Source organism: Maylandia zebra, linkage group LG20 (genome assembly GCF_041146795.1).
Source record: "Maylandia zebra isolate NMK-2024a linkage group LG20, Mzebra_GT3a, whole genome shotgun sequence".
NCBI lineage: Eukaryota > Metazoa > Chordata > Actinopteri > Cichliformes > Cichlidae > Maylandia > Maylandia zebra.
In genome coordinates this window covers 26,062,809-26,089,519 of record NC_135186.1, presented here as the reverse complement: position 1 = coordinate 26,089,519, position 26,711 = coordinate 26,062,809, and the positions used below count along the sequence as shown (strand labels likewise).

The 26,711-nt window shown below is 39.3% G+C and overlaps 1 protein-coding gene across 3 annotated transcripts in view; it reads left to right on the top strand.

Annotated features, from left to right (window-relative positions):
- LOC143414406 (uncharacterized) overlaps positions 1-25,991 on the top strand; it is a 31,217-nt gene extending 5,226 nt beyond the window's left edge. For 2 of the 3 annotated variants that reach the window (XM_076878703.1, XM_076878702.1), the window contains 2 exons: positions 5,465-5,586; positions 25,685-25,991. In XM_076878703.1, coding sequence (XP_076734818.1) covers positions 5,465-5,586; positions 25,685-25,865 — 303 coding nt within the window. In that variant the 3' untranslated portion in view covers positions 25,866-25,991. The remainder of the gene's footprint in view (positions 1-5,464; positions 5,587-25,684) is intronic. The other variant, XR_013095034.1, reaches the window with a different exon arrangement.
- Positions 25,992-26,711: the final 720 nt, after the last annotated feature.

The window sequence follows — 26,711 nt, the reverse complement described above, 5'->3', positions numbered from 1 at the left end:
CCTTATGAAAGTGGGCAAATTGTATTTATTCACTATAGAATATACACTGAGTGACCACAAAAGCAGAACCCCCAACATAACAGTTCTGTAATAAACACCAAATAAAAGTTTAATGCTTCGTTTTTGTTCACGCAGTGTCAGAGAGCTGCTGATTCAGCTCTGTGCTCACATAAGCTGGAAGTTTATGGTCTTGTACTGGATGACTTTGACAAGTATTTTCTCATGTTTTGGGTTCACAGCGTATATGAAAGCTGCGCTCATAAAATAATATGAACAATTATAAGCAATCTAATATAAATCAGTACAGCAATAAGATACAACCTCTATGGTCCATCTATAGAAGCTGTATAGAGACATCCCAAGACAAATGACAGCACCAGTCATTTTTAGCATCAGTCACTTTATTGGTGGTGACTCACAGAGCTATGAAGTCTGCAGGGGAGAGAGTAAGGGTGGATGCACGGGCTGTTTGCCACAGGAGACTAAAGATTTTTAGTTTATCTCAGCTGTGACCCTGGTCATTACCTAACAAGTTGTTCATGATTATGAAACTATCCTCTGCGGGAAAAATGGCAATATATAAGAGGTCCTCAAAGGTCCATATACATATGATTTTTTCAGAGTGGTTTATTGTTTCAGATTGTTGCTCTTTCAGTCCAGTCCTTCTGTAGTCTAAATCTAACCAAACCTGTGAAAGGATTTGTAGTTTAACTGATGAGTAAATGTAAAATACTACTTTTAGAATCAATTATTCTTTTCTTTGATTCAGTACAATTTACTGTTAAATAGCTGCAGACTGTAAAATGTAAGCATTTTATAAAATGTAAAGCAATTAATATGAGCTTTAATTCAGTGTTGTGGTTCTCTATGCTGGCCGGACAAATCTTGTGATTTGTTTGAGTTTTCTGACATTTTATCAACCAAACCATTCATGCTTTTTTTTTCTAGCAGAATATTTTTTTCATTTTATGAATGAATTTGGTGAATGCAAGCAACAAAACTACACACTGAAAAGTGTTTGTAAGTCTTCTGTGCAGACACAGAAAGAGTTCGGTGAAACCTTCAAGCTTGGGGACAAATGCGATTATATAGAAACAGCTCAGCCTCAACCCAGCAGGAACCTTTTGTCACAATATAGCTTAATGAATTGGAAAGAAGCGGAGATGCATTTAGTTTATAAACTTTGAACAAAGTAATCAATCCTTCTTTTTTTATTATTTTTTTTACGTTGCAGCCAAAAGACTAATGACAGTTGCCATCCAGCAGTAGAGTAAACACGACCAAGACTCCCTGCTGGCTGCTGCATGTGGTGACCTGGGAATGAAGGAGCACAGTCGTGCTGACTCTGTAAATCTGAACACCACAGAGGCAGACTTGTCACAGTGCCAACCATTCGATTTGTTTAGAGACACAATATGGCCATCTTGGCTGTGTTCTGGAAAAGACGCCAGGGGAGCCAGTACTTGCCAGCTAACTTTCTCTTGTCGCTCTTTCGCTCTTATTTTTCACTGCGAGACCACGCTCTGCGGGGAGCATTTGAAGAGGGAAATGCGTTTTCATGGTAGATTCAAAGCATTGATCAAACATACAGAGTTCTCTGAAATAATTCAACATTATGACACTTACATTGTCTTTTGCTTGATTTATGGCTCTCAGGCTCATAACATATTCATGTTTCAGTCTTTTTTTTACAGTTCTCTGAAATATGATTGTGTTTATACACATTATTTAACTCTTTAATGCAAAACATCTTAATGAGCAAGCTTCTAGCAAGAAAAACCTCTTTGAATGATTTCTGCAATGACAAATAAAAGCCATTATCATTTTTACATAATGACTGCATTAACAGCTCTGATAACAGTGTTATCGCGAGTATCATCTGTCAGCCTTCTCTTCACTGCAACAATAGACGCTAATTACACCTGTCAGAAGAATTCAGCATTCACATAAATGTAGATAATGTCTGTCTGATAATTCAGCTCTGTCAATACTTGGATTTTTCACAATCTGGGCGCTACACACCGCACAGCAGCAAAGATAAAAGATAAAGACATGATACCAGTAATCATTAGCCATTCGGTCTGGTTTATGAGCACACATTTGAGCTCCCCTAAATATTAAAGGAATACATCCATCCATCCATACTCATGGAGTCTATCCTAGCTTTGAAAGAGCTCGAGATACACCCTGGACAGGCCACCGGTCCATCACGGGGTTACTTCAGAAAGACAAATAACTATCAATGCCCACAACTGTGTCCAGCCTCTATAGGTTCAACATTTAAATTACAAAACATATTTTACCTTCCTTATTACATCCTTGGTGCTGTCTAGCTAGACTTCTCTGCCCTAGGTTTCTCCCATAGACTGCACCTAAAAGACTGCTAACGTCAGGGTCTGACAAGTAAAGCTAATGCAGAAGTACCTGTATTATTTCTAATGACCATCAGGAGGCGACTCTGATGATTACAAGAAGACGTCCATTTGTCTGTACTTAAACAGAACTTGTTTCTCCTTAGCCTTTAACCATACAACATTTTTTCCTGATGAGTGTATGTTAATTTTAAATTTGAAGTAATATATGGTGTTGATTTAATAAATTATGGTCGCCATTAGAGTCCCAAAGGAGGATAAATGATTATGCTTTACCAGGTGACTAATGCTAGTGTATGAGTGCGCTTGTCCTTCGCTTTCTGGTGGAGGCAAAAACCATCAGCTTGAGGGTTCCCAGCAGGACTTTGTTAACCAATGAGTCTAAATATTGCTCTTTTCTCCACTTATCTGTGCATTTTTTGTAGTGATTTCTATTATGTCAACTGGAACTCAGGTTCACCTAGCAGAGAGTAAGCACAGCTCTTGGTCATCATTAATGGCGAACATGTTGCAGTAAGTTGTGCATGTCAATTTGAATACTGCTGCAAATTATCAGACACACCGAGAACCATTCAGTGGTCATTAAGTGCAGCCCAAGGTTTCAGTAAGTCTTTATGATGAGTGGTCATTTTTCAAATATGACAAAAGAATGAATGGATCCATTCACGTTGGCAGCAAAGCCTGTGTGTCATTCACATGATGGAAAAGTACAATACCAATATCAGATAGATGATATATCATCTTAGTCACCAGGTCAGTGCTTAATGGGGCCTTGTGAAAGATGATGTATATGTGCGTATAGCAAAAGTGAACTTTATGAAAGTGACAATGCGTTCTTTCATAGCTGTGTTTCTATTATGAAGGTAATCAGTGGTAGACAGTAAGAAAAACTCTCAAAAATTAATACAAATGTGTACGGCAACAGTTTATGTTCCCTTGTTTCCTTTCCCATTAATCATCTTGTGACCTCCCACATTTACTTGTGACCCTTAGAGGGGACTTACAATCAGGTTGGAAATCGGTGGACTAAGCTAGCCGACTTTATGCTTTACTTTATGCTGATTTGGTACTTCGGAATAACCGATTAGAATAATCACATCAGATAGTCCTTTACCTTTGATACCTAAAGCACATACCATAACACATTTCAAATGTTTTATTGCACTGGCACTTTTCATTCAGGAAAGGATCCTAATAGTAATGCCATTGCACTTATTTGGATACAGATTTACCTCTCTATCCTTCCACAGACAGCCTGCATGTGATGTTTTTTTTATTAAACAAAAAGTGTAACTGTCAGAGACAGCTCGTGTCTGTTGACTGCAGAAACCATAAAAAACAGAATGCAATATGTTTCTCAAATGTCAAGCGCAAATCTCAGAGAGGCAACGGAGACCTTTTCTTTCAATGCTGCATTCAGGCTGGAAGAAAATTAAATGATTTCATGACCCACCGTTCTGTATTTCTGTAAAAATGCTGCAGGAGGTCAACATTTGCATGGATGTTATCTATATGAGGGCATGGTGATTCTTTGGTTCGGAAGCTTTTTTTTGTGTTGTTGCAATTTTGTTGTTTTCTTTCATGTTCTTTCCAACAACTCAATTTTCATCTGATGAAACCTAAAGTAAGTGTGGTGGTTTTCCACCGAGGAGGCAGACTTTGGAATCTGGAGACCTGAATGGAAAAAGAAAGTGAAGGAACGAAAAAGTACATTTAAAAACTGGAGGAAGTCGAAGAGTAAACTTTCTGTTTACCACGAGTGTGTTCTGCTAGAATAATTGCCACGGAGAAAGATATGAAAAGGTGTGTCAAGTGTGACCTAATTAGCTACAGCAGAGACTTTAACGCTGCAGACTGTCTCTCAAGTGAATTGCCATCGAAGAGATTGCTGAACTGAACTACCTGTATGAGTCAGTGGAGAAAAACATGCAGCTTCTTTCATTTAGGAGTTTTAAAAATGTTGTTCTGCTACAAAGGAAACAGCACTGATCATTAGAATATTAGAGATACTGAGATTAAAGGTCAGGAAGTTTAATATAATACAGCTGATCAATAACAATTTAGAATCCAGCTTCTCTATTAAACAGATTACAATCTTTCTCCTACCTTTTTCACCTATTCTTTCTCAACCACGTCATCTGTTTTTATTTACTTATTTTTACTCATCTCTTCATCTACATTAAAAGCATCATTAAAATGTCTTAATTGTTCTCCTCTTGTCTTGGCAGAGGTTTATCTCTGTAATAGGCTCACTATTGAACAATCACTGGTAGTTGAACAGTAATGAACTGTTATGTGACCTGTGGTGTGTGAGTAATTGATTCTGAAAGCAGTGTTTGTGGGCACAATGTGTGTCTGCAGGGTGAGCAGGCACTGTGTAAAAAGCAGCTGTTGTTAAGGCTCAAGAGTGTCGTTGCCGTACCAGCCTATAGATGGTGATGCTGCACTTCCTGCTGTTCTCAAAATAAGCCTCGATCTGACTTTGCTTGGGGCTTTAAGTGATCATCCCTCCTCAAACAAAGAGACAGCTGTGGTCAAAAACAGCAGATGCCCATGCCATATAGATTCAGATTTGTTATGTTGTGTTTGGGGATTATCAGATTATCATGGTTTATTTTACTGTTCTCTGCCTCCAACTTCATACTGCTGCTCATTCTTTTAGCATTGCTCTCACACAGTACCTGTAACCGTTTCCTCAAACTGACCAGTGACTAATTAGCTAGCAAACGTTCAGTGGACATCTTTAACAGGTGTGCATCAGACTGTTGTAAGAGTGATATTCTGTATTTTAAGACTTTGCAGCATGGACTCTTTCTTTTCTTTCACAAACAAAAAACAAAAAAAAACAGAACACTGTTTTCTATTTTTTATTCAAGTTGCTAAAATTAGCAGGCCATGCTAATTTGGCTCATTAAGAACAACTGTTAAAGTGCAACCTGAGGAACTCAAATGCAGGACACAGATGAATGATTTTAACAAGTTTCAGCTAAGTGCAACAGATTATGCTCAAGATCAGTTTTTCTAGAAGCAAAGACTTCAATTAGGTAAATGCCCTTAGGTAGGTATTCATGTGGGTATTTTTACTTTTCCAGCACAGGTTCAAGCTTCCAGTTTTCCATAGACCAGAGATAGACAGGTCTCCAACTGAAGGAATGCGAGAGTGGGTCAGGCAGGTTATTATTGTGGTACCACAGGATGGAGAAGGTAAGCTCAGGTAAGGACAAAAGGTGAGCGCAGCAAAGCAGAAGTATTTGGCCTGAGTTATACTACAACATGAGTACAATGACAAAGTTGCAATAAGTGGAGAGAAGAGCAAGTTTTGTGATGAGTCCTCCCTGGACCACACCCACTCCTCTAAGAGAGTGCTTAGTGCCAGCCACACACACAGCTACACAGAGAGAGGAGAGCAAGAGAGAGTAAAAGGACACAAGAATGCTAGAAGGCAGGTCCTCACCTGAAGGATGGGTGGACCATGACAACAACACCTATTGTTATTTTTAAAAGCAACATCTAACAGCTTCATGCAACTAAAACACCTCCTCCAAATTATACTTTTGCAACTGGAGCTGAATTTGTGTTTCATAATTTAATATTTTCAAGTATCTGGTATTTCTAACTCTCATATCTTTTTCTTGTATGAAAGTGAAGCACACTGCCTGAAATTACAAACACTGTTTCCAAGTATACACCAGTATATTGCTAGAGAAAGGTCATGCTCATTTCTACCTCTATATTTTCATTCTGGGATTCTACCAGAGCTTTACTTTATTCAAAGGTTTTTTTAAAAAAAAAAAAAAATCTTTATTTGTATCATACTACATGTTATTTGGCCCAGTGGTTGAGCCTCTGTGTGCTGAAGGAGGCAATATCAGCTCTCAGCTCTTTAATGCCCACCAGCCTCAAAACCAACTGTCTTCTGATTAGCCAAATGGCCTACGGGAAGAACACAGTGCTTATGATGTGGGGAAAACTTTTCTAAAGTAGTGATAGGATAGAGTTCGCTGGATTCTGTTCACCTAAAATATTAATTTGGATTTGTTTACTGACTCACCTTACCTCACCTTTACCTTGTGAAGGTAAAGAAGTGGACTACTGCGCAATGGACGGAATCTCAACCCAGTTCAGCGTGCATTTTAATTTCCGAAGACAAAGCCAAAGGCTGGACGACCCACAGAATAAACAACTGAAGATAGCTGAATGAAAGGCCTGAAAAACAAAAGAAAGAAAAACATCCTTCAGGGTTCTCTGGGTTTCAGACTTCAGGCAGGAATTTCCTCTAAAGTGTTTTTTTTGCAAAGTATTAAAAAAAGCTCCACTTTAATTATGACTATGTTCATTTTTCCAACTGCATTCAAACTGCAGAATGTAACTGTGAATAAACATGGCTGTAATTACTCAGTACCCCCCCGCCCCCATAATTTGAATCTAATACGGAGCCATAAAGAGCAGAAACAATTAAAAATTCTTTCTCTGTCAAAGCATGTTAAAGCCAGACTGCACGTATGCAGCTACCATTTTACATTTTAAACATTAATTAGCTGAAAATGTTGAGTAATGTGGAAAAGAAGCATCAATCAGCTGACACAATCCAAAGTTGCTGGCTAGATATAAAAGTATTGTTTTCTGTAACTTGCTCTGAAGTTGAAGACCCCTTTTCTTTCAAAACTATTTAACCAAAAATTATTTATGGGTTAAAAGGCTTGTCTATTGCTACCTACAGAAAAAAAACGCCCCATTAATTTTGTCCTTTTTATCCAATGTTCCTTTCTGATGGTGTAGTGTAAAGTATTAGTATACATTAACCTCCCAGGTTCACCTCTTTCATTGTCTCTTCACTATAAGGCTGTAGTGAGGTTCTGCCTTCAGCACAGATGGTGAATGACATCAAACTATGGGGACCATTCAGGCTTTTGGCCAAATGCTTTTCTTTGTGTGGGCAGGTAAACTGTTTGCTGAGTAATGTGAAATGACAAGAGGCCAGACACGATGAACACAATAATTTCCTGATGGCTGGATCATTGAATAAAGATGCTGTCATCTTGGCTCTTGCAGTAAACAAGCAATTGTTTTAGAAAGTTAAAAAAGAGAACTAATCGGATGGAGAGCTTGTAATTTCAGTTGGAGCAGTCTGCAGTGTTTGCTCTGCAGTTTTTATTGTATTCAGGGATGTGAAAAGGGGCTGAAATGGATTTGATTGCTTGTGCTTTTAGAAGTGATGAAATGATTCACAACACATCCGATGACATTAGGTTATTGTGACCGTTAGTTTGGCTTCTCTGGGATGAGTGGTACATACTGAAGTGCATCACAACCTTGCTTGAATATCTGTGTGACGCCAGTTCCAGCTAAGTTCAATAAAGCAACATCCACCTAACCGCCTCTAAGAGAACTAGCGGTATGAGCTGGTATACATTTTCTGGACAGTAAAATAAAGTAAATTAAGTAAGGTTTATTTGTAATGCATATTGCACAGACAAAACAACAATGTGTCTGACACTATTACCAACATACCAGCATTAGTTCTTATGGTACTTCTCCTGTTAACTCCCACTAAGTCTCCTAAAGGGTCAGAACAGTGACATCATGAAATTGCATATAAACAGCATGCTGTTATTTCTCAAGCTGTAAAATCTGGCCCCTCATCAGTTTGCCTTGGAAGTCCACACAGCTCCTGGAATCACTAGGGCAAACAAACCCCTCCACTAGAGAAGGTGGCAATTCACTAATGATTGGGTGGGCTCTCCCTTAGAGATAGGATGACGAGGCTGGTCAATCAGGAGGGCCCAAAGTAAAGCTGCTACTCATCCACATCAAAAGGAGCTAGTTGAGATGGGTCAGGCATCTAGTAAGGAGCCCTCCTAGATGGGGTATTCTGGGGATGTGTTACCTCCAGTATCCTCCCTGAATGAACTCAAGTAGGTGGTCTGGGAGCGGGAGGTGTAGGTTTCCCTAGTTTGTCTGCTGCCTGCATGACCCAGACCCACACATGGATGGATGCTATTAGGGTGTCAATACTCCACATACCATAAACAGGGATAGCTCAGTAGGTAAAGTGGTCGCCCCATGATCGGAAGGTCGGCGGTTCGAATCCACTTAACGGCTACCCTGAGGTACCCCTGAGCAAGGTACCGTCCCTACACACTGCTCCCCGGGCGCCTGCTTAGTGGGCTGCCCACTGCTTCACTGAGTGAATGGGTCAAATGCAGAGAAAAACAAGTAATTTCCCCATGGGGATCAATAAAGTATCCATTATTATTATTATTAACATGAAAAGTTAATTACATATTTTACATATTTCAAATGACACACTTAACTTAACTTAAGAAAATTGCTGTATTATCTATACGTCGCAACATGAAGCTGGTCTGAACACAGCCGTCCACAGGCAGTAAAAACAGTATATATAAAATCTATGTTGACATTCAGTGAGGAAGCATGTAAAAAATTTCATATGCATTTCAAAGACCTGTTTATAAGAATGAATCCTTCCATATATTATCATTCTATGGCTCTTAGAAAAGATCTGAGAAGTAAAATTGGTGAAAATCTGAAGTGAAAGTTGCTCAAGGAGAAAATTCGTTGTACTTGTTTATAAAAAGTACAGGGTAGCCAACCTCCCCAGCACTTAATGAATGCTTGACTGAGTGGAGCAATTACAGGGGATAGCTCCATTAAGCCATTTACATTTGCTCAAAGTTAGATTGCCTTTAATTTACTCTATTTGGAAAACTTGACAAAAATAAAGGCATGCATATTATGGAAATTACCCATCTGCATGTAGATGTTTAAAGAAAATCTCTCTAGTGTCCACGTTTGCTGTACTGTATGCTCGCATGTGAATAACAAGCTGTTATCACTCATATAGTTCATATGGTAAATGCTGAAGCAGCTCTAATATGTTATTCATAAAGCTTATTTGAGGTTGTTTCCATATAAATAAAGTATAGTTACAGTTATAGATACTTCCCGCTCGAATCTACCACAAAGAAAACTGTTGATGGTGTTTGTGGATATCCCTTACTTATCGGGATATTGTTTTGCTATGGATTCTTTTTTAAATTGAAGTTTTCCCTCCATCATGTTGGGGTCATCTCAGATGTTTCAGCAACAATCATTTGAAAACCGCAGTACTAGGAATGTAAACAAATGCGAATTTATTGGATATGAGCAGATAATGTGCTCTGTGCAGAAGCATGAAAGGACCATGACTTTCCATGATTCGCCATAAAATAAACAAACAGACCACAGGCAAATAACACCGAGGTGGTTTATGTGTAATATTTAGACATTTTGTGAGGTTCATCCTCACTAAAGCTGGATTTGTTGTGCAATGGAAAATAGCTTTGGATTTGTGTTTTTTTACGTTATGATATGATGTTGAAGCCTGCACCCTGTCTGAGCTGACAGTAGGAAGTGATGAAGTTTCAAGTTTGAGACCAAAAGCATAGACTGTTTATAAAGGATAGACATAGTCAGCTTGACCACTGCCACCATTTTTTTTATTTTCAGAGAGGATGCACTTCTAAGTTAACAGGTAAGCTTGTTTAACAAGCTGTATTCATAAAGTGCATGTGTAATGTGCAAAAACACACATCATTTGATTATCATTTTAATACTCCCCAAGCCTGAAACGCAAACTCTTGGAAGTTTGGGAAAGTTTCTCTTTGCTTAAAATTCCCCTCAAATGTGCTTTTTTGTAAGCCTTTACAAACTGTACTGTGGTTACAAAGTCATGCCTCACTTCTTTATATTTTGTTTGAAAAATGATAAATTGGTAAAGTGATTTATTAATTTATTGGCATTTATTGACAACAAGCTTGGAAGTCATGATCGCCTTTATTCTTCAGCAAAGCTTGAACTCTCCTAGGGAAGCTTTGATGTAATTTCTCTACAGAAATTATTCTCTAGTCTTCCTCTGAGACATTAAAAGATCTTCTTTGCATGTTGGCTGTCTTTTGTTCCATTCTTTGTCAGCACTACTTCAATAACGTTGAGGTCCAGGGTCCGGGGAGGCCAATCCATAACTGACAATGTTCCACGATGCATGTATTTTTTAAAATCCACATTATATGTCATGCTGAAAAATGAGGGTGTTGCATATTGATACTCTTATGTCATTTGACATACCTTAGCCTTTTCTCCACATTTGCTTTCCATTGAGACAAAGTGTGATGAGGGTTCAGTGAACAGTAAATGGATCAACCTCTCAAGTCCTGCATTAGGTCTTTGCTGGATTTTGCCTCCTATTTCTTAAGGACTTGGCTTTCAGATACTATTGATCTACTGTAGATAGATTTTTAGACCTGCAAATTCGTCTTTTGCCGCTTGTCCAGTCCCGTCAAACATTTGTATGGCCACACTGCACACCATGCCTAGATAAGCCAAGTTTTCAGCTAACAGCTGCTTGTTGATACAAAAATTCTACTCTATGACTGTCAAACTGTGTCATGATTGGCATTTTTCATAGATTCAACTAAAGAAATGAGAACAAATTATGTGTTTTTGTGATATGGTGCTGGTAATGAAGTGCCTGAGGACAAAATGTAAAACTGGTTCTTTGTCTTTTATGTGTAGACACAGCACTTGCCCCTGCTTTGAATTAGGCCCCTTTTTATGCTCGAACAATTCAAAAAAATAACTCACTTCAGGTATAATCGGAACACATACACAAGCAGATATATTTGTGGCATACATGGATACAGACAGTGGCTTTGTGTTACACCCCCACAGACAGCGCCGCCCTTTAAGCCATCGGCAAAAACGGACAAAATTATATTCATTCCTTTTTAAAACGGAAATAGTGAGATTCATGCTTCTGTACGTTTGTAGGCACCTTGTTTTGTCGTTAGCCATCATCTTCAAGTAATGTTCATAATTGAGTGACGCTTTTCCTCGCTTCACTCAAACTTAGTGTCAAGGCAACTGATGTTAGAGGTACAAATACTCGTCAGAACATATGGTATAATGAGGTGAGGGGGGGTAGGATGAGTTGTTCTGACACTAGAGCGTGATTTTAATTACTCTGCATAGGAGGTGTCAAGTGCTACCTAAATGCTTCTGAGGCAGGCGGCAGATCTGTTGAAGGTGTTATGATGAAAGTATAGAAATGCTGACAGTATAACAGAGCGACTTATAGTACACAGTTGATTTCAGCACACACATTCCCTCAGGATGTGCTAACCTCACACAGCTATGCTGTTTATGCTATTGTGCATGACCTCACACAGATGATCCCATCAAGAATGACTACAAAGCGCTGTCAAAGCAGTCTGAAAATTGACTTTTAGGTGGGATAAAAAAATATTTGCAAAAGCAGGATAATCAAAACTCCGAGTATGGGTCGATATTATTTGCCTTCCACTTCCATTGTCCTTATCTGTATCTAATATCTGTAAAATAGATCCATTATAATGTTTTGTTTTTTTTAAAATCTACTGCTTATTTAACACTTCATTAAAGTTTAATCCAGTGAAATCTATAAGTTGTTTAGTAGATGCTACTGATGGTACAAAACCAAAGCATGAGCCGGTGTAAGCGGGAAACATTAAGCCTGCCTCCATGTGCCACACAGGCAGAGATGGGCAAATTGATTCAGGGAAAATTCTGAATGTGCTTTCAGCAATATGATGTTCAGCACTGATGTGGGCTTGTGGGCTATATTTTGTTCAGCGGTGGTGATTAAAAGCCTTTTGAGTCACGAGAATTACCGCGTATGCCTCTCACCCTAATGCTCAGCCAAGAAAATGATCTACCTGAGATTTTTTTCCCTTTTCCTTCCTTAGACCTATGCACTCAGGTTTGTTTCTCTCCAGCTTTTCTGTAATCTCTTAGGTAGTCCCTTGTCAAATTCTCAGCAAATTTATCATCCATTCTTTTTCTCCTTTGCCATTAGGGAGAGACACATTACACTGCACAGACTTTAAACTGCTGCCAGAAGAAAGAAGGGATAGAAACAGACGGAGGAGGGTGCATTAAAGACTTGAGAAGTGCTTGGGATAAATAATCATATTTCTATGCACCCACGATGCTGGAAAAGCACCATCTGGGACAGGCCGTGGATTTGCATTACAATATAAATGGGAAGTTGCTGGAGCTGAAAGGGTGATGTGAAGTCATTCAGCCAGCCCCCTCATACTGACAGGTCGCATCTCCCTTCCCCACACCAGGCAGCAGGCAGGCGCAAGGCACTTTGTCGGTGTGCGGTACGCTGGCGCACTTTTGTCGCTCGACTGCCCCTCCCCTGCATCCCCCACATCCTCCACCTTGTCTTTTTTTAAACATGCACGCTCATCTTTTTTCAAATGCCACATCTCCACACACATGCAGCAGCTTGATGGTGTATGCACCAGTGTCTTCGCTTTCAGATGTGATCTTCAGTGAACCTTCAGAGCGTCACTCAAATGCGAGTAGGTGCACAGGAAACAAGGAGACGAACACAGAGGAGGTGGTGTGAGAGGTGGTGTTTGTGGCATATAGACAGATAATAAAACTACTATATGTATCCTCATACATAAACTCTGCCCACACTTTAAGACAGAACAGTCAGCTCATCTTTCCGGGCCTGCAGTTTTTGCCAGTGCCCAAAACATGCAAATGCATTTTCCATATTCAATTTTGCGAGTCAAGGGGCAAAGGCGATTTATGCATGTTTTATTGCATCTTGTATATTTCTGCATTCTCTCCCACCTTTAGGCCCTCTATTAATTTCCATTTTAAGAAGTTTTTGCATGATTGAACACAGGTTCATTCCCCTGATTTTGACAGTACACCAACAGATTCTGAATACTTCATGGAGGATGGCACCACTTTGCATGACAGAGCAATGTTGGCATCAAAGAGCTGTGAATAAGCATCATGTTCAAATGACTGATTTCTGCTGTAGCCTGAGTCAGAGGATGCACTGAACCTGCTGAAATGGTCTATAAGTGGTATATTGTGTTTACTGGTGCAACCAAGAGATTATGTAAAAAGGATGAACTTGTTGATTTTGACACATTACGATTTTTCTGTTTTTCCCTTAGTGATTGTTACTTATGCTTGTCTGATCCAATATTCAGGCAGGAAGATTTAAACCCTCGCCTTTCTCATGAAACTTTAAAAATCACACTTGCTGCAGCACACATTCTGACAACATACAAGATCCTTCTGTTTATCATTTTTGGTTCTGGTATAAGAACATCTTTCACAAGCTTCCACTATTTAAATATGCATAGCAAAACTACATCACTTGAAAGAAGGAGAGATGCCAGTGTTGCAGTTCTCACACTCAACATGAGTCACACGAAATGCGCATTAAGTGTTTTAACTAAATAAAGCTTAGTTTGCCAAAGAACAGATTAACCCAAAAAAGTGAAGGGAAAGAGAATTTTTGTGCAGTTTCAGAGTTTCTTTCTCTTTGTAACTTTCTTGCCATAGCAAATGTAGTTTAAAAAACTGAGAACCAAGTTATGAAATGAAGCACTGATATATGTAACTAATATATAGGTTTAAAAACAGGACATACAAAGTCAACAAGGAGAAAAAACTGGGATCTGAGTAAAATCACAGGAGGCAATAATGTGGATGCTTACTTTTCTTGATGTGCATGACTCCACTTCTACCCTATATGATACCCACAGGATACAGAAAGAGGATGAAAAAATGGGTAGAAAATCATTACAAAAAAGTTCAGTGTAAGTTTTAAAAATATTGATTAACATCTGCTATTTTACCACAAAAAACTGGATATCAGAGTAAAAAAAGCATGTTCTCTGTAAAAATTTTCACCTTGCAGCTATACTTCTGTGAAAAAAAGGAAAGTTTGTCACATGATAGGTCTCAGTTTCTTTGTTAAAGCTTCTTTTGTCCATACGTATAAGGTCGACGTCTTAGAGCTGCCCGTGGGACTGACTTGTTTACTGTCTAAAAGTGTTCTTGAAGATAAAACAGAAATGTCTGATTTTATGACCAAACAAATGTCACCAAAGGTGTCAAGCTTAGCGTCACCTTGCGTAACCCTGTGTTTCTAGTTTTTGTGCGGAGGTTAGGTAAACAACTCAAGCTCCTTTAAATATCTTTCAGTTGAAATATCTCTCGCTGAGAATCAGTCGTGACAAAAGCTACCAAGTGATTTCTTATGATACCTGCCGTGCTATCTGCTAATTTGCAAGTGATGATGTTTCATTTAAGAGAAAAATATGATGTGAAATGTGTAGACAAAGTCGTGGTTAGAACTGGGAAACAGAAAATGACTGCATTTTGATTTATCTGAAGTGAAGTAGCAGTGGGAGGCTCAGGTACAAAGGTGATGCTGGTGACTTTTTCCAGGTCTATTCATTTTGTCTGTCCGCAGCTGTGTAGACCTTTCGTTCTACTGTCCCATTGTTTTCTGCTGCGAATCCCTCAAAGTTCTTCCATCAAAAAAGAAAAAAAAGGAGAAAAAAGAAAAAAAAGAGAGAAAAAGGCTGGATAATAGCAGCCTTTGTTGGATGTGGCTTTGAAATATCACACATTAATGGATGCCATTTTAGAAGTGCGGTTGCTGTTAAGTATGAATAAATTGTGATAAACGTTGCATGGAGAGATAATATTCGTTAAAACGCACGGAAGCGGAGATACATAGATTCAACCTTCAACCAAAAGAAAAAAGAAAAATCAAGGAGCTGGAAAAAAGAGTAAAAGCACAATTATTTTTTCAGGCTTCAGAACAATAAAAGAACAGAGCAACCTTCTTACAGCACCAGCTAATTTTCCATAATGTTCACGCTGATTGTCAGCTCAACTATTTTGCATTTTCTTACCTCACATCTATCTAAGCCACATTTCTTTTCCCCCCCTTTTTTAAACAAAGGCTGGAGAATCAAACACCTTACATTCGTTTTGGGATTGTGTTTTCTTTTGTTGTGTCTTATCAAAGGATCAAAAAAGTCATAAATACAGACTGTGCAATGGCACTGAACAGCATGTATGTGCTACTGATAGATGTGAGCAGACAAGCTCTGAGAATTCAACAACAAAACCTAAACTGAAATCAAAAGAGATACAAAAATATAAAATACTTTCCCTGAAAAGTCTTTACTTCACATCCTCGTGAAACTACAGGAACCCTTGCAGTCATTCTCAAGCTTGTACATTGTCCACTAATTACACGGCAATAAAGCTCCCACGTTCAGTTTTCTTCTGAAAAGTTTTCAAGTTGAAGTGGTCCACTTCTCTTTACTGTGCCTGGGATTTTGTGTCAGCTCAGCTGGTGCTATTCTCAGAGCTATATTAATTGTTAGCTCGCTCTTTGATTTGCTTCATTTAAAAGGTCTTTGGTTAATTTAACGGATCGTGGAGTGAGCTTTTCAAAGTACTGCTGGGTATAGAAATTACAAAGAGTAATCATACATCATTAATCTAAAAATACTTCTTAAAAGGAGTTGCTTTTCTTTAAATTGGTTCCGCTTCAGGATGACATTTGAGCACATTACAAGCAGACTGAAGTTCAAACAAACTTAAAAGGTGTCATTTCTGTCATGGCCGAGTCCTCTACATCCCATTACAGGTACTAAATCTTCCTTGATTGACTTCACTCAGCTGCCTCTCATTGTCCTGATTACTCCTCAGCTGCTGGCAAACTGTTCCAGTTTATTTGGACCTGATGCTGCATTCAAGCGAGGCCGACAGAGTGGAACGACTGCACAAACCTCTGCTGTTTCAGCTTGTTATGTGCTACATTAGTTCAGGATGTTTAAATAATAAAAAAATGGTACATTGTTATATTAATACAGTATCCTAAAGATACTGAAAATACTTGTACATCTGGTCCTTTCATCCAGATTGAAGTCATTCAGATTAAAGCGTTTGGATCAGCTGGGACTGGAGTTTGCATGCGGCCACACTTTTACCATCAGGTGCAAAAGTTCAATATACGTCATGAGCTCATCCTCCCAGGTGGACGTCTTTTCTCTGTTGCTTGTTTTTGATCAGCTCCCAGAAGAAGAGTATCTGTTGGTCAGCACAGCAGTTGCCGTTAATGTGTTGCACTTAATTGTTTGAGAGTTTTTATTAAACACAAACTCACAGCAGAGAACAATTTCAGTGTTTTTGTAGAAAGAGGGGTGACATTTACCCTCGCAGATGCAATATTGAGATCATGCAAAGAAAGAACACCTCCAGACAATAATCAGATTAAATCATTTGCAATTATTCTTATCGGATTATGAAAAGTTTTATTCCACCCTTCATTGGTTTGGTCCTGTTTATTCTAATTAAGGTGTTTATATTTTGGCATTTATACTAATTTAGCCAGTGTTGTCTGGTAATGGGATAAATATCTGAAATATGAGAGAATATTTTATGCCAAGTGCAGTGCAGCAGGACAAAACTGAGCAAAGGTGAACTTGACATTAACAGGATTTGAATTAAAACCAAAATGACACGATTAAAGCTTAACTTGCCAGCTGTTTATTTACCATGGAGGTAAATGGGACACCATGAAACTTTCACTGCTTGATCATCAGCTTTTTGTGATTCAATCAAACATTTAGTGCAACATTCTTCTCTTTAGTTTTCTTGCTTCAACTAATTTAAACCTGTTCTGAAGCCCAATTTGACCATTGTTTCTCTCCTTGGATCATTCATGACCTACAGCCTAAACTTTAAGTTTACAGTTGATAACTTTTGGTTATATTTGCTGTACCCTTGTGGTTCCTGCTCATTTTTATTTATACACATTATACATTCGATTGGTAAAACCTTGTCATCCTTGGGTGCGCTTTTTTAAAAGGACACATAAATGATACAAACGCATATCACCAAGCAGCACAGCCAGATAACAGCAGTAGTTTTAATACGGCATCAAAGATTCACAACTTTACAAACAGGCACTTCAAGGGAGAATTTATTGCTTTTGCAGCGTTTGTTTGCCGTCAGCTTGGCACGGAAGTAGCTCGCCACTTCTGTGTTCAAACTTCATTGTGACGGGCCCGAAACGCCACCATATCAATCATTTTACACAAACAGGCCAGCGACTTTCATTTCCAAACTCAAATGCACAGTGATTGGTTTTCATTAATTAATTAATTTCCCCGCTTTGAAGTCCTTTTCATTGTGATGATGAAGGCTGAAGAGCGCATTATGGTGTCTCAAAGAAAAGTAGCTGTGGAATGAATAATACCTAAAAAGTTTCTTTTTCCTTTCTTAGAAAAAAAAAAAAGAGCAGTGCCGAAAGCTGTGCTCTGTTGGAAGCAAAGTAGAATTGCTGAGATGTACAGTGCAAGACTGTACTCAGTGGTTTAACTGCACTGTGATTTTGCGTGTGTGTGTATTTGTGTGTGCGCACTTGTGCGGGTGATTGCAGAGTCCTGCTACACTCGTAGCAGGCTCACACTCATAAATCAATGTCGTGTTTTATTTAGAGACATGGCCAGCTCTCGCCCAGTGAACCCCCCCTCCCCCACATCTCCCCGGGTAAAGACAGCACACACGAGCAACAGCAGTCGTGGCTTTTGTTATCAGCCGAATCATCACAGGAGTCCCCACAATTTCCTCCCCCCCCTTTTGTTCTCTTACTCTTCTGCCTTTCATTTTCGACCCAGCATCCCATTCCATTACCTTCAACTGTGACATTTACTCACTCTTTTATGATGAATTCATAAAATCACGACAATGATAGCACACTGAGTGCTTTATGGAAACTCATTATAGAGTATCTATCTCTGTCTCTCGCGCTCTTCTACACAGACACATACACACTTTCTGTCTCTCAGCTGCACACAAAAACAACAGAAGCAGCACATTGATGTGAAAAGTTTGGCTGTTTGGCTCTCTGTGGAGTGTTCTGATAATGCTATCAACGCTTGGCTGGCTGATACACTTGGTGAGGCTGCAGTCGTTTTTCTCTGAACTCCTTTTTCAGATCACTCAAAGTGTCTCTTTGCCACATTAAACCGAATGTTGTTGGTTAAAGGAGAAAATGGCCTGTAATGATACAGACTTTAAAAAAGATATTCAAGATATATTTCACATAGACCGAGAAATGACCACCTTTTTAAGAAACTTTACTTGTGCTGCAGTAACGAACAGTCTGCTGAGTACTATCGCATTTTTGCCATGATGTGCTTCAAGCCCATTTCCACAATATTCTTGCTATGCGATTGTTTAGAATTTCCGCTCTTTGTAAGAATTCCATTTTTAAAAGAATGCGTTTACAGAACACATCGTGCTGAGTATTTCTCAAAACAACATTCTTCTAAAAGGAAATTGGAAAATCTACAACACCTAATTCACACGAAAACATCCAACACATCACCTCCTGACTTGCTTTTTCAGCCGTCCACTCAGGACTCAGCAATACCAGGCTTCATCCCGCAGCATAATGTTTTCTCTCACTGCTTACATCATCATCTCAAACCTTAAGTGACCTGAGCACCCACACCCTGATTCTCCACAGTCACCACAACCCTTCAAGGTTTGTCTGTACCAACCATATTACCATGCTCTCTGGTTTGATGAGAAAACTCATATAACCTGAAGGCTGAGTTTCCATTACCGACCTACCCGTAACTCAAAACTGCACGCTTTGCCGAGGCACTTCTGAGCAGCACTCTCACTTTTGTGGGTTTAAATCGGAGGAGAGGCAGATAAGACCCCATAGCTCCAGGTGAGCTCACCAGCAGCAAGATGTACATCATCAGAGGGTGGCAATACTTCAGTTAAAAATAGCTTTGCAGAAGTGTAATGCAACAACATGTGATGCACTTCAGATGCAGCCCCAGATTGGGATGTGAACTTTTTCTGAAATACTGACATCCAGGTTTCATCATTTATCATGAATTTCAGATGTTTTCTTACAGTAAGATCATAACTATTTTAGAAATAATCTTGTTTAGTTAATATTCTCTGTTGGTATTTTTTTCTAGTGCAGGGAGCACAGCAGAGCATGGAGTGCATGATGAAAATGGAGAACTGAAGCGCTTTGCTTAACACACATGTTCCACATAGATCAAAAGGTTAGACTGATCAACCGCAGCTCAACTTTGCCATTTAAGCACAGCCAGAAGATTTTATCATTCCTAACTTGCAACAATACAAGGAAAAAACGCCCAGGACTGGAAACTGCTTAGGATGCATTTGAAGTGGAGGCTGATGGTTCATGTACTACATATCTTTTTAAAGTTGATCTGACTGATCACCTTTCTGTCATAATTGGAGTTGTGCCCTTTAATGATGATAATCACACCACCTATAGAGCATGAGGGGGTTGGAAATGATTTGATGAATATAAAAATATGCATAAATGTAATACAATAACGAATCCACAACACAGCTCTAATTTGCCAGATAGCTGCATCATTTTTGGTGATGTCTGTTAAGAATTTTGAAGCCAAAAATCACCTTTTTTCTGCAGTTTTCTCCCTGGTGGTTTGTGTTTCTGGAAATCTTTGATTTCTAGTTACTCAGAAATGTCACCTTCTCTCTGTCTTCTTTGAAGCCTTGTTGATTTTTGTTCCTGGTTGCCAATTATATGTTAGCTAAAATGTGATGCTACTACACACGGGAGTAGTGAATGGTTTTCACCCTTTTTTCACCATTGTGATGCTCCAGTTATCCCCAAGTTCAATATTTTCATAGCAAAAGGATTCTGTATGTATAGATTTTTAAAATGATTATGAACTAACGTCTCCTCCAGTTAATTTGTTCCACAGCTGGAGCAAGGTCCTAAGGTCCTTTGGGCTTAGTGCAGCAGGATGTTATTTGATTTGAGGGGGTACACAAGGAGTCAGGTTTAGATGTTTCTTGAGATATAGATTTTTAACATGTTTTTATTTATTTATTTTTTGTGAGTACAATGGAAAGTCTGGACAACATGTTTGAATTCTGTCCCAGGGTAGAGAGAATGCCAGTGTGATGATGAAACATGCTATCCTTGGCAGCACTGATGATGATACATGTATACTGGTGGAGGGTCCAAGAGGGGGTTAAAAGGCCTTACTGAGTGATACTGTCAGGAGAACAGTGGGTCACAGTTGTCACCTACAGCATCTCAAAACTTTGCAAGTGTCCTGCAGCGTCACAAACTATTTTAATTCCTACTAGAGAAATGCTGTAGTGCAGGATCAAACATTTGTGAAATCACAACAGGGAAAGTGAAAAGGAGAAAATTACTTTGAACTTGAAAGACTGACACGTATAATTGGCAGCATTAGAAAGAATGAATGAAACTATAATGTTTCCGTGGTTTATGGTACTGACTAAGATAAGCCAGGATCAGTCTAGAGAGTATTTAAGGACAGGTTAAAGGAAAAAATGTTTTTGCACCACCATCTTACACCACAACAGCTTCAGCGCAACTTGTACAAGTTTGTGGACTGTACTGGAGGAAATGTATTTTTCTACTATAACTATAGTCACTAATTTGGTGTTTTGATGATTACAGTGGTCTAAAATAAACTTTACTTTAGTTTGTCTTTTACTACACACTGTCATGAGCTCCTGACAGAAGCAAGGACCTCCCATAGAGATCATGAATCATAGACATTTGTTGTGCAAAGGTTGTTTTGGTGACATTTCATCAGTGACATTTTAGGAGGAGATTATTTTCCCCTTCAAATGTTTTAAATGTGTAAAAAATGAGCAAATATATTTTCTAACAAATACAAATACACTTTAAACTACAAATATTGGAATTATTTTGCAATCCATTGATCAGGCCAGCAGCTATTGTGGCTAATAGTGGCTATATTAAAACTTGATAAAACCCCCTAGCCCAGGTTTATGTCACATGAACAGCAAAGAGATATTGATAAATTATGCAGCTTAGGCCTTTTGCAAAATGATTTGTAGTAATTAAGTTACTTTCAGACTCAGTGCAGGACTCAGTGGAAGTTGACATGTTTTCTGTAAATGTTTCCCTCTTTCTTTAAAAAAAAAAGCTGCAGTTCATTTCGAAATTTCCAAGTAAGGTGACACTCAGGTTATAATACTCTCTCATTTGCACTCTACATAATGGCTTATATATAGACTCACTGTGCACACAGGCATAAAATGACGTGCACAGACACACAACTATACACACATGCACACAAATCCAGTCAGAGAGAGACAAAGCCCATAAATAGTAGCACTTGCATGAAAGAGATAGCAGGAGAAAGTATTTCCGAAGGTGGTTGCTTGGTTTATTTGTGGGGGTGTGATGGGATGGCAGGAGCCATATCTGAATAAACTAGACTTAAGTAAACAACTCGAGGATAGCAGTCAGTGTGGAAGCCAGTACGTAATTAAGTGGGATTAGAGACGTTTAAATAAAGTCAGCGAATAATTTGTAATCCTTGTCTGCCACAAATCATTTACATTCAAAGCAAAAACACAGCTTGCATTAGATGTCAATCACACAGAGACAAGCTGATTTACATACATTTAAAAAGCAATGCACACCACGGTCCCTCATATTTCTACATTTCTTATGCATTCAGAAGGAATTGCACAATTGTATATGTGTACAGAAAAGAAGTGACACGGTCTGGCATGGATCTCAGTAAATGAATAAGCATATACTGCAGCCCTGCTACAACTGGATGAAATGGAGCAAGAAGAGTGAAAAGAGGGCAATTTTCTGCCTGTGGTGTGTGGAACAGAAAGTTCTGCTGTGGTTCCAGTTTTGTCATTTTCCAGTGGCACCGAAGCTAAGAGCAAAGTGTCGAATGGAAATGACACCGGTGCTGCACACACTGGGGAATACATCTGGCCTGTAATAGAGAAAGATTGAGCAGATGCGAAGGATGGGGGATTGGAAATGAATGGCTTGTGAGCAGATACATTTCCCTGACCAGTCTTCATCATCAGTCCTTATTCACTATTTTATCCGTTTTCTTTTTTTTTCTTCTTTCCAACAGTCTGCCTGTCTCTGGTTCCCTCACTAGTTTACTGGCATTCATATACATTTTATTGCTTGTCCGAGTCCAAGACAAATGAAGGCCCATCGACTAATCTGTTAGAAGTTATGCAAAACATAAAGCAGACAAAAATATCCCACATCGAGGGGCATCTGTGTTAAAAGTCTAAGACTCCATCTAAGCTTCACAGCATGTGTTTTAACTCTCATCTAAATTTGAGAGTTAACTCTTTTGTGTTTTCTGCTTGCTTTTGCAATCTGCAAGGTTTAGAGTTCCACAACTCATTCATTCCTCAATCTGTCACACAGTCAACCCCGTGAGCCTCAGGCTATTTTTTTTTCCACTTGAAAAATTCCCAAATTTAAAAGCTCCTTAAGTCTAAGGCCAAAACAACACTTTGCTCTAAATAACACCTGCAAGTCTTTGAGTGTACTTCCAGTCAGTGAGGTTTTAAAAACTTAAACACAAATTAATAATGCCTGATCAAAACTGCAAATTAGCCAACAGTGATAACAGTGATAAATAATAATTTTAATGATCCTGTTTACTATTCCTCATGTGTGCCGAATTTGAAACAACAGAAATTAAGCACATCAAATGGTGCCTTTATGAAAGGCTCGGTCATTCTCCACCACCCTTGGGGGCATCTCCCATTTTGACCTCGGGACTTCCAGGTTATACTCGGCACAGATGTTCCTGTACACTTGGCCACTTGGTTATGGCGTTCCATGTATGCCTTGCCTGCTAGCATCTTGCACCCTGCTGTTATGTGCTGGATTGTCTCTGGGGCATCTTTACACAGCCTGCACCTGGGGTCTTGCCTGGTGTGATAGACCCCAGCCTCTATGGATCTTGTGCTCAGAGCTTGTTCTTGTGCTGCCATGATTAGTGCCTCTGTGCTGTCTTTCAGTCCAGCTTTGTCCAGCCACTGGTAGGATTTCTGGATATCAGCCACCTTCTCTATCTGCCGGTGGTACATACCGTGCAGGTGCCTGTCCTTCCATGATGGTTCCTCGTCTCCCTCCTCTTTCTTGGGTTTCTGCTGCCTGAGGTATTCACTGAGCACTCGGACAGTTGGGGCCATCTTCCCAATGTATTCTTGGATGTTTGTTGTCTCATCCTGGACTGTGGTGCTGACACTCACCAGTCCCCGGCCCCCTTCCTTCCGCTTAGCATACAGCCTCAGGGTGCTGGACTTGGGGTGAAACCCTCTATGCATGGTAAGGAGCTTTCTTGTCTTGATGTCAGTGGCTTCTATCTCCTCCTTTGGCCAACTTATTATACCAGCTGGGTACCTGTTCACGGGCAGGGCGTACGTGTTGATAGCCCGGATCTTGTTCTTACCGTTCAGCTGACTCAGGACTTGCCTGACCCTCTGCAGGTACTTGGTGCTTGCAGCTTTCCTAGCGGCCTCTTCATGGTTCCCATTTCCCTGCGGAATCCCCAGGTACTTGTAACTGTCCTCTATGTCTGCAATGTTGCCTTCTGGTAGCTCGATCCCCTCAGTTCTGACTACCCACTGACATCCCGATGTCATTGCTGTATATCCTGGTGTGTGGATCAGTGAATCGATGTCTCGTTCACTCTTGGCATACAGCTTGATATCATCCATGTACAGGAGGTGGCTGACAACTGCTCCATTCTGTAGTCGGTATCCGTAGCCAGTCTTGTTAATGATCTCACTGAGGGGGTTCAGGCCTATGCAGAACAGCAGTGGGGACAGAGCATCTCCTTGGTAGATCCCGCACTTGATGGTGACTATATATATATATATATATATATATATATATATATATATATATATATATATATATATATAGGGCATGTCTATGCAACAAAGGGCATTAAAAACTTGGCTTATTGAATAAACTAAGACTCCAGCTTCAGTGAAGTAATGAAAAATTGACAAATGAAACGAATAAAAGTGCAATATTTTCATCACATAGTTTTTTCATAGTCTAAGATATGTCTGATGCTCTTTTAATTGTATCCCCTCATGAAGCCTCTTCTTCTGCAGTGGTTTAATAACAGCGACTGAAACATGAGAGCCATGAGCTGTTTATCAAATATTATATTCAGAGCAACAGTGCTGACTGCAAACCCATATTAATTCAAAATTTCGTTTGCAGATTTTCTGAAAATTGTGTTTCCCATAATGAAATACACTCTAGCTGTCTGTTTGTAATATTGCTCTGCATTTAAATGAGATGTTGTTGGCTTGTGATGCAAGACAACGCTCAGAAGAATCTAACCACAAACACCAGTGTTATATAATTTTACCTAACAATGTAATCTAATAGTATGTATCGTTCCATTGTCAAAGTCTACCCTAATCTGGATGGCTAATGTGATATAGTTTTCTGAAAGACATCAAAAATTGTCTAATTTATTAAAACTATCAGAATCAGAATCAGAATGGGTTTATTGCCAGATGTTGAGGTTTACAACATTAGGAAATTGCTGCGGTGCTTCAGTGCAGACAATAAGAATTAAAGTGCTATGTAGAAGGAAAGATATGTGCATGAGATATACATGAGATATATACATGAGAATAAGAATTATGAGTGCTACGTAGAAAGATATATACATGAGTGCAGGTGGTGATCAGTGCCAAACATATATACATGAGAATAAGAATTAAGAGTGCTACGTTGAAAGATATATACATGAGTGCAGGTGGTGATCAGTGCCAGACATGAAATGTTGCAGTGACACAGCGTAGGGTCATGTGTTAGTGGCGGGGACAGTCATGTGGTTATTGTTCATTGTGACTGTGTCCAGGGTGAGAAGGGTCAGCTGAGATCCGAGCTGCACGCCCCAGTGTCCTGGAGGTGTACAGGTCCTGCAGAGATGGGAGTCTGCAGCCAATCACCTTCTCAGCAGAGCGCACAACACGCTGCAGTCAACAGCAATGTTGGCTAGATACAAACTCTTCATGATAAATTTCTGTCAGGATTAAACGAAAAAATAAAATTGAAAGAAGAGTGATAGAGCTTCTTTTATTGGGTAAACATTTAAACAGTGTGAGCCTAACTCACTCCATTACAGCAATATACACACTCAACAGCCACTTCATTAGGTAGGGGGTTGGACACCCTTTTGCCTTCAAAACACTGTAATTCTTTGTGGCATAAACTCATCATCATGCTGGAAAAATTCCTCAGAGATTTTAGTTCATATTGACATGATAGAAACACAGTTACTGCAGATTTATCAGATCTTATCTCCTGTTCCACCACATGCCATAGGTGCTCTATTAGACTGAGACCTGGTGACTGTGGAGGCCATTTGAGTATGTGCTGCATGTCGGAGCACAAATCAAGATTTATTAGAGAAGGCAATGTTTTTCTAGTATTCATATTGTCAAATTTCTGTGTAAATGTGTGTACAAACGTACCATAAACGTTCATTCCTATCGCTTTTCTCCTCCATCTTGAACTTTTGTCTTATCCACAGGTCCTGTGGTATATCTGGTGGTAAGGAACGTAGACCCAGTCTTCCTGCCATGCTGATCTACAGCACTGACCTTCACACTGAGAGAAAGAATGGAAGCAAGGAGCTGACCCATAACCACCACTCAGCTCAGTCCAATTTTGGTCAACCTGTGGGAACTGTAACATCAGTTTCCTGTTCTTAGCTGACAGGAGTGACATGTGGTCTTCTGCTACTGTTGCCCACTTGCTTCAATGTTCGATAACTTGTGCCTTCAGAGATTCTCTTCTGCAAATGCCAGTCGCAATAAACGGTTATTTGAGTTACAGTTGCCTTCCTTTCAGCTCAAAGCAGTCTGGTTATTCTTTTCTGACAATAAACCTTTTTTAGCCAGAGAACTTCTGCTCACCAGATATTTTCTCTTTGGACCATTATCTGTAAACCTGAGAGGTGGTCATGTAGAAGTTTCTGAAATACTCAAACCAGCCTGTCTGGCACCAACAACCATGTCACATTCAAAGGCACTCAAATCATCTTTCTTCCCCAGTGTGATGCTTGGTTGGTTATCTTCAGCAGATTTCCATGACCATGCCTACACTAATTGCACTAATTTGGTGCCACGTGATTGACTCATGAAGTATTTGTATGTAAAATATTACTACTGTATTGTGTTATTTCACTAATGATTAAGATTTCTAGTGATGGAATAAACCTTTTCTTTGGAATCGCAATAACATCATATATTTAACATGTTAATCTTAGCAAGTGTACTGTTTATGCTTAATGTGCCCAAGTGAGGTGGCATATCAAAACTTTCAAAACATAAAGTACAGGTGAGGCTAATGAGAATGCAATTAGTTCTGCAGATATGTAGTCATAAACCAAAGCACTGAACAGCTGCTGGAGGAGAAAACAAGAGCTCATCATCCTGAGGGAAATGGGAACGTGCGCATCAAATTTCAAAGCAATCCAATTAATAGTCAAGTCTTTTTTACTGAAAAACAAAAGACAACCTCATCACACTGCTTGAAGAAAAGTCATTATATCACCA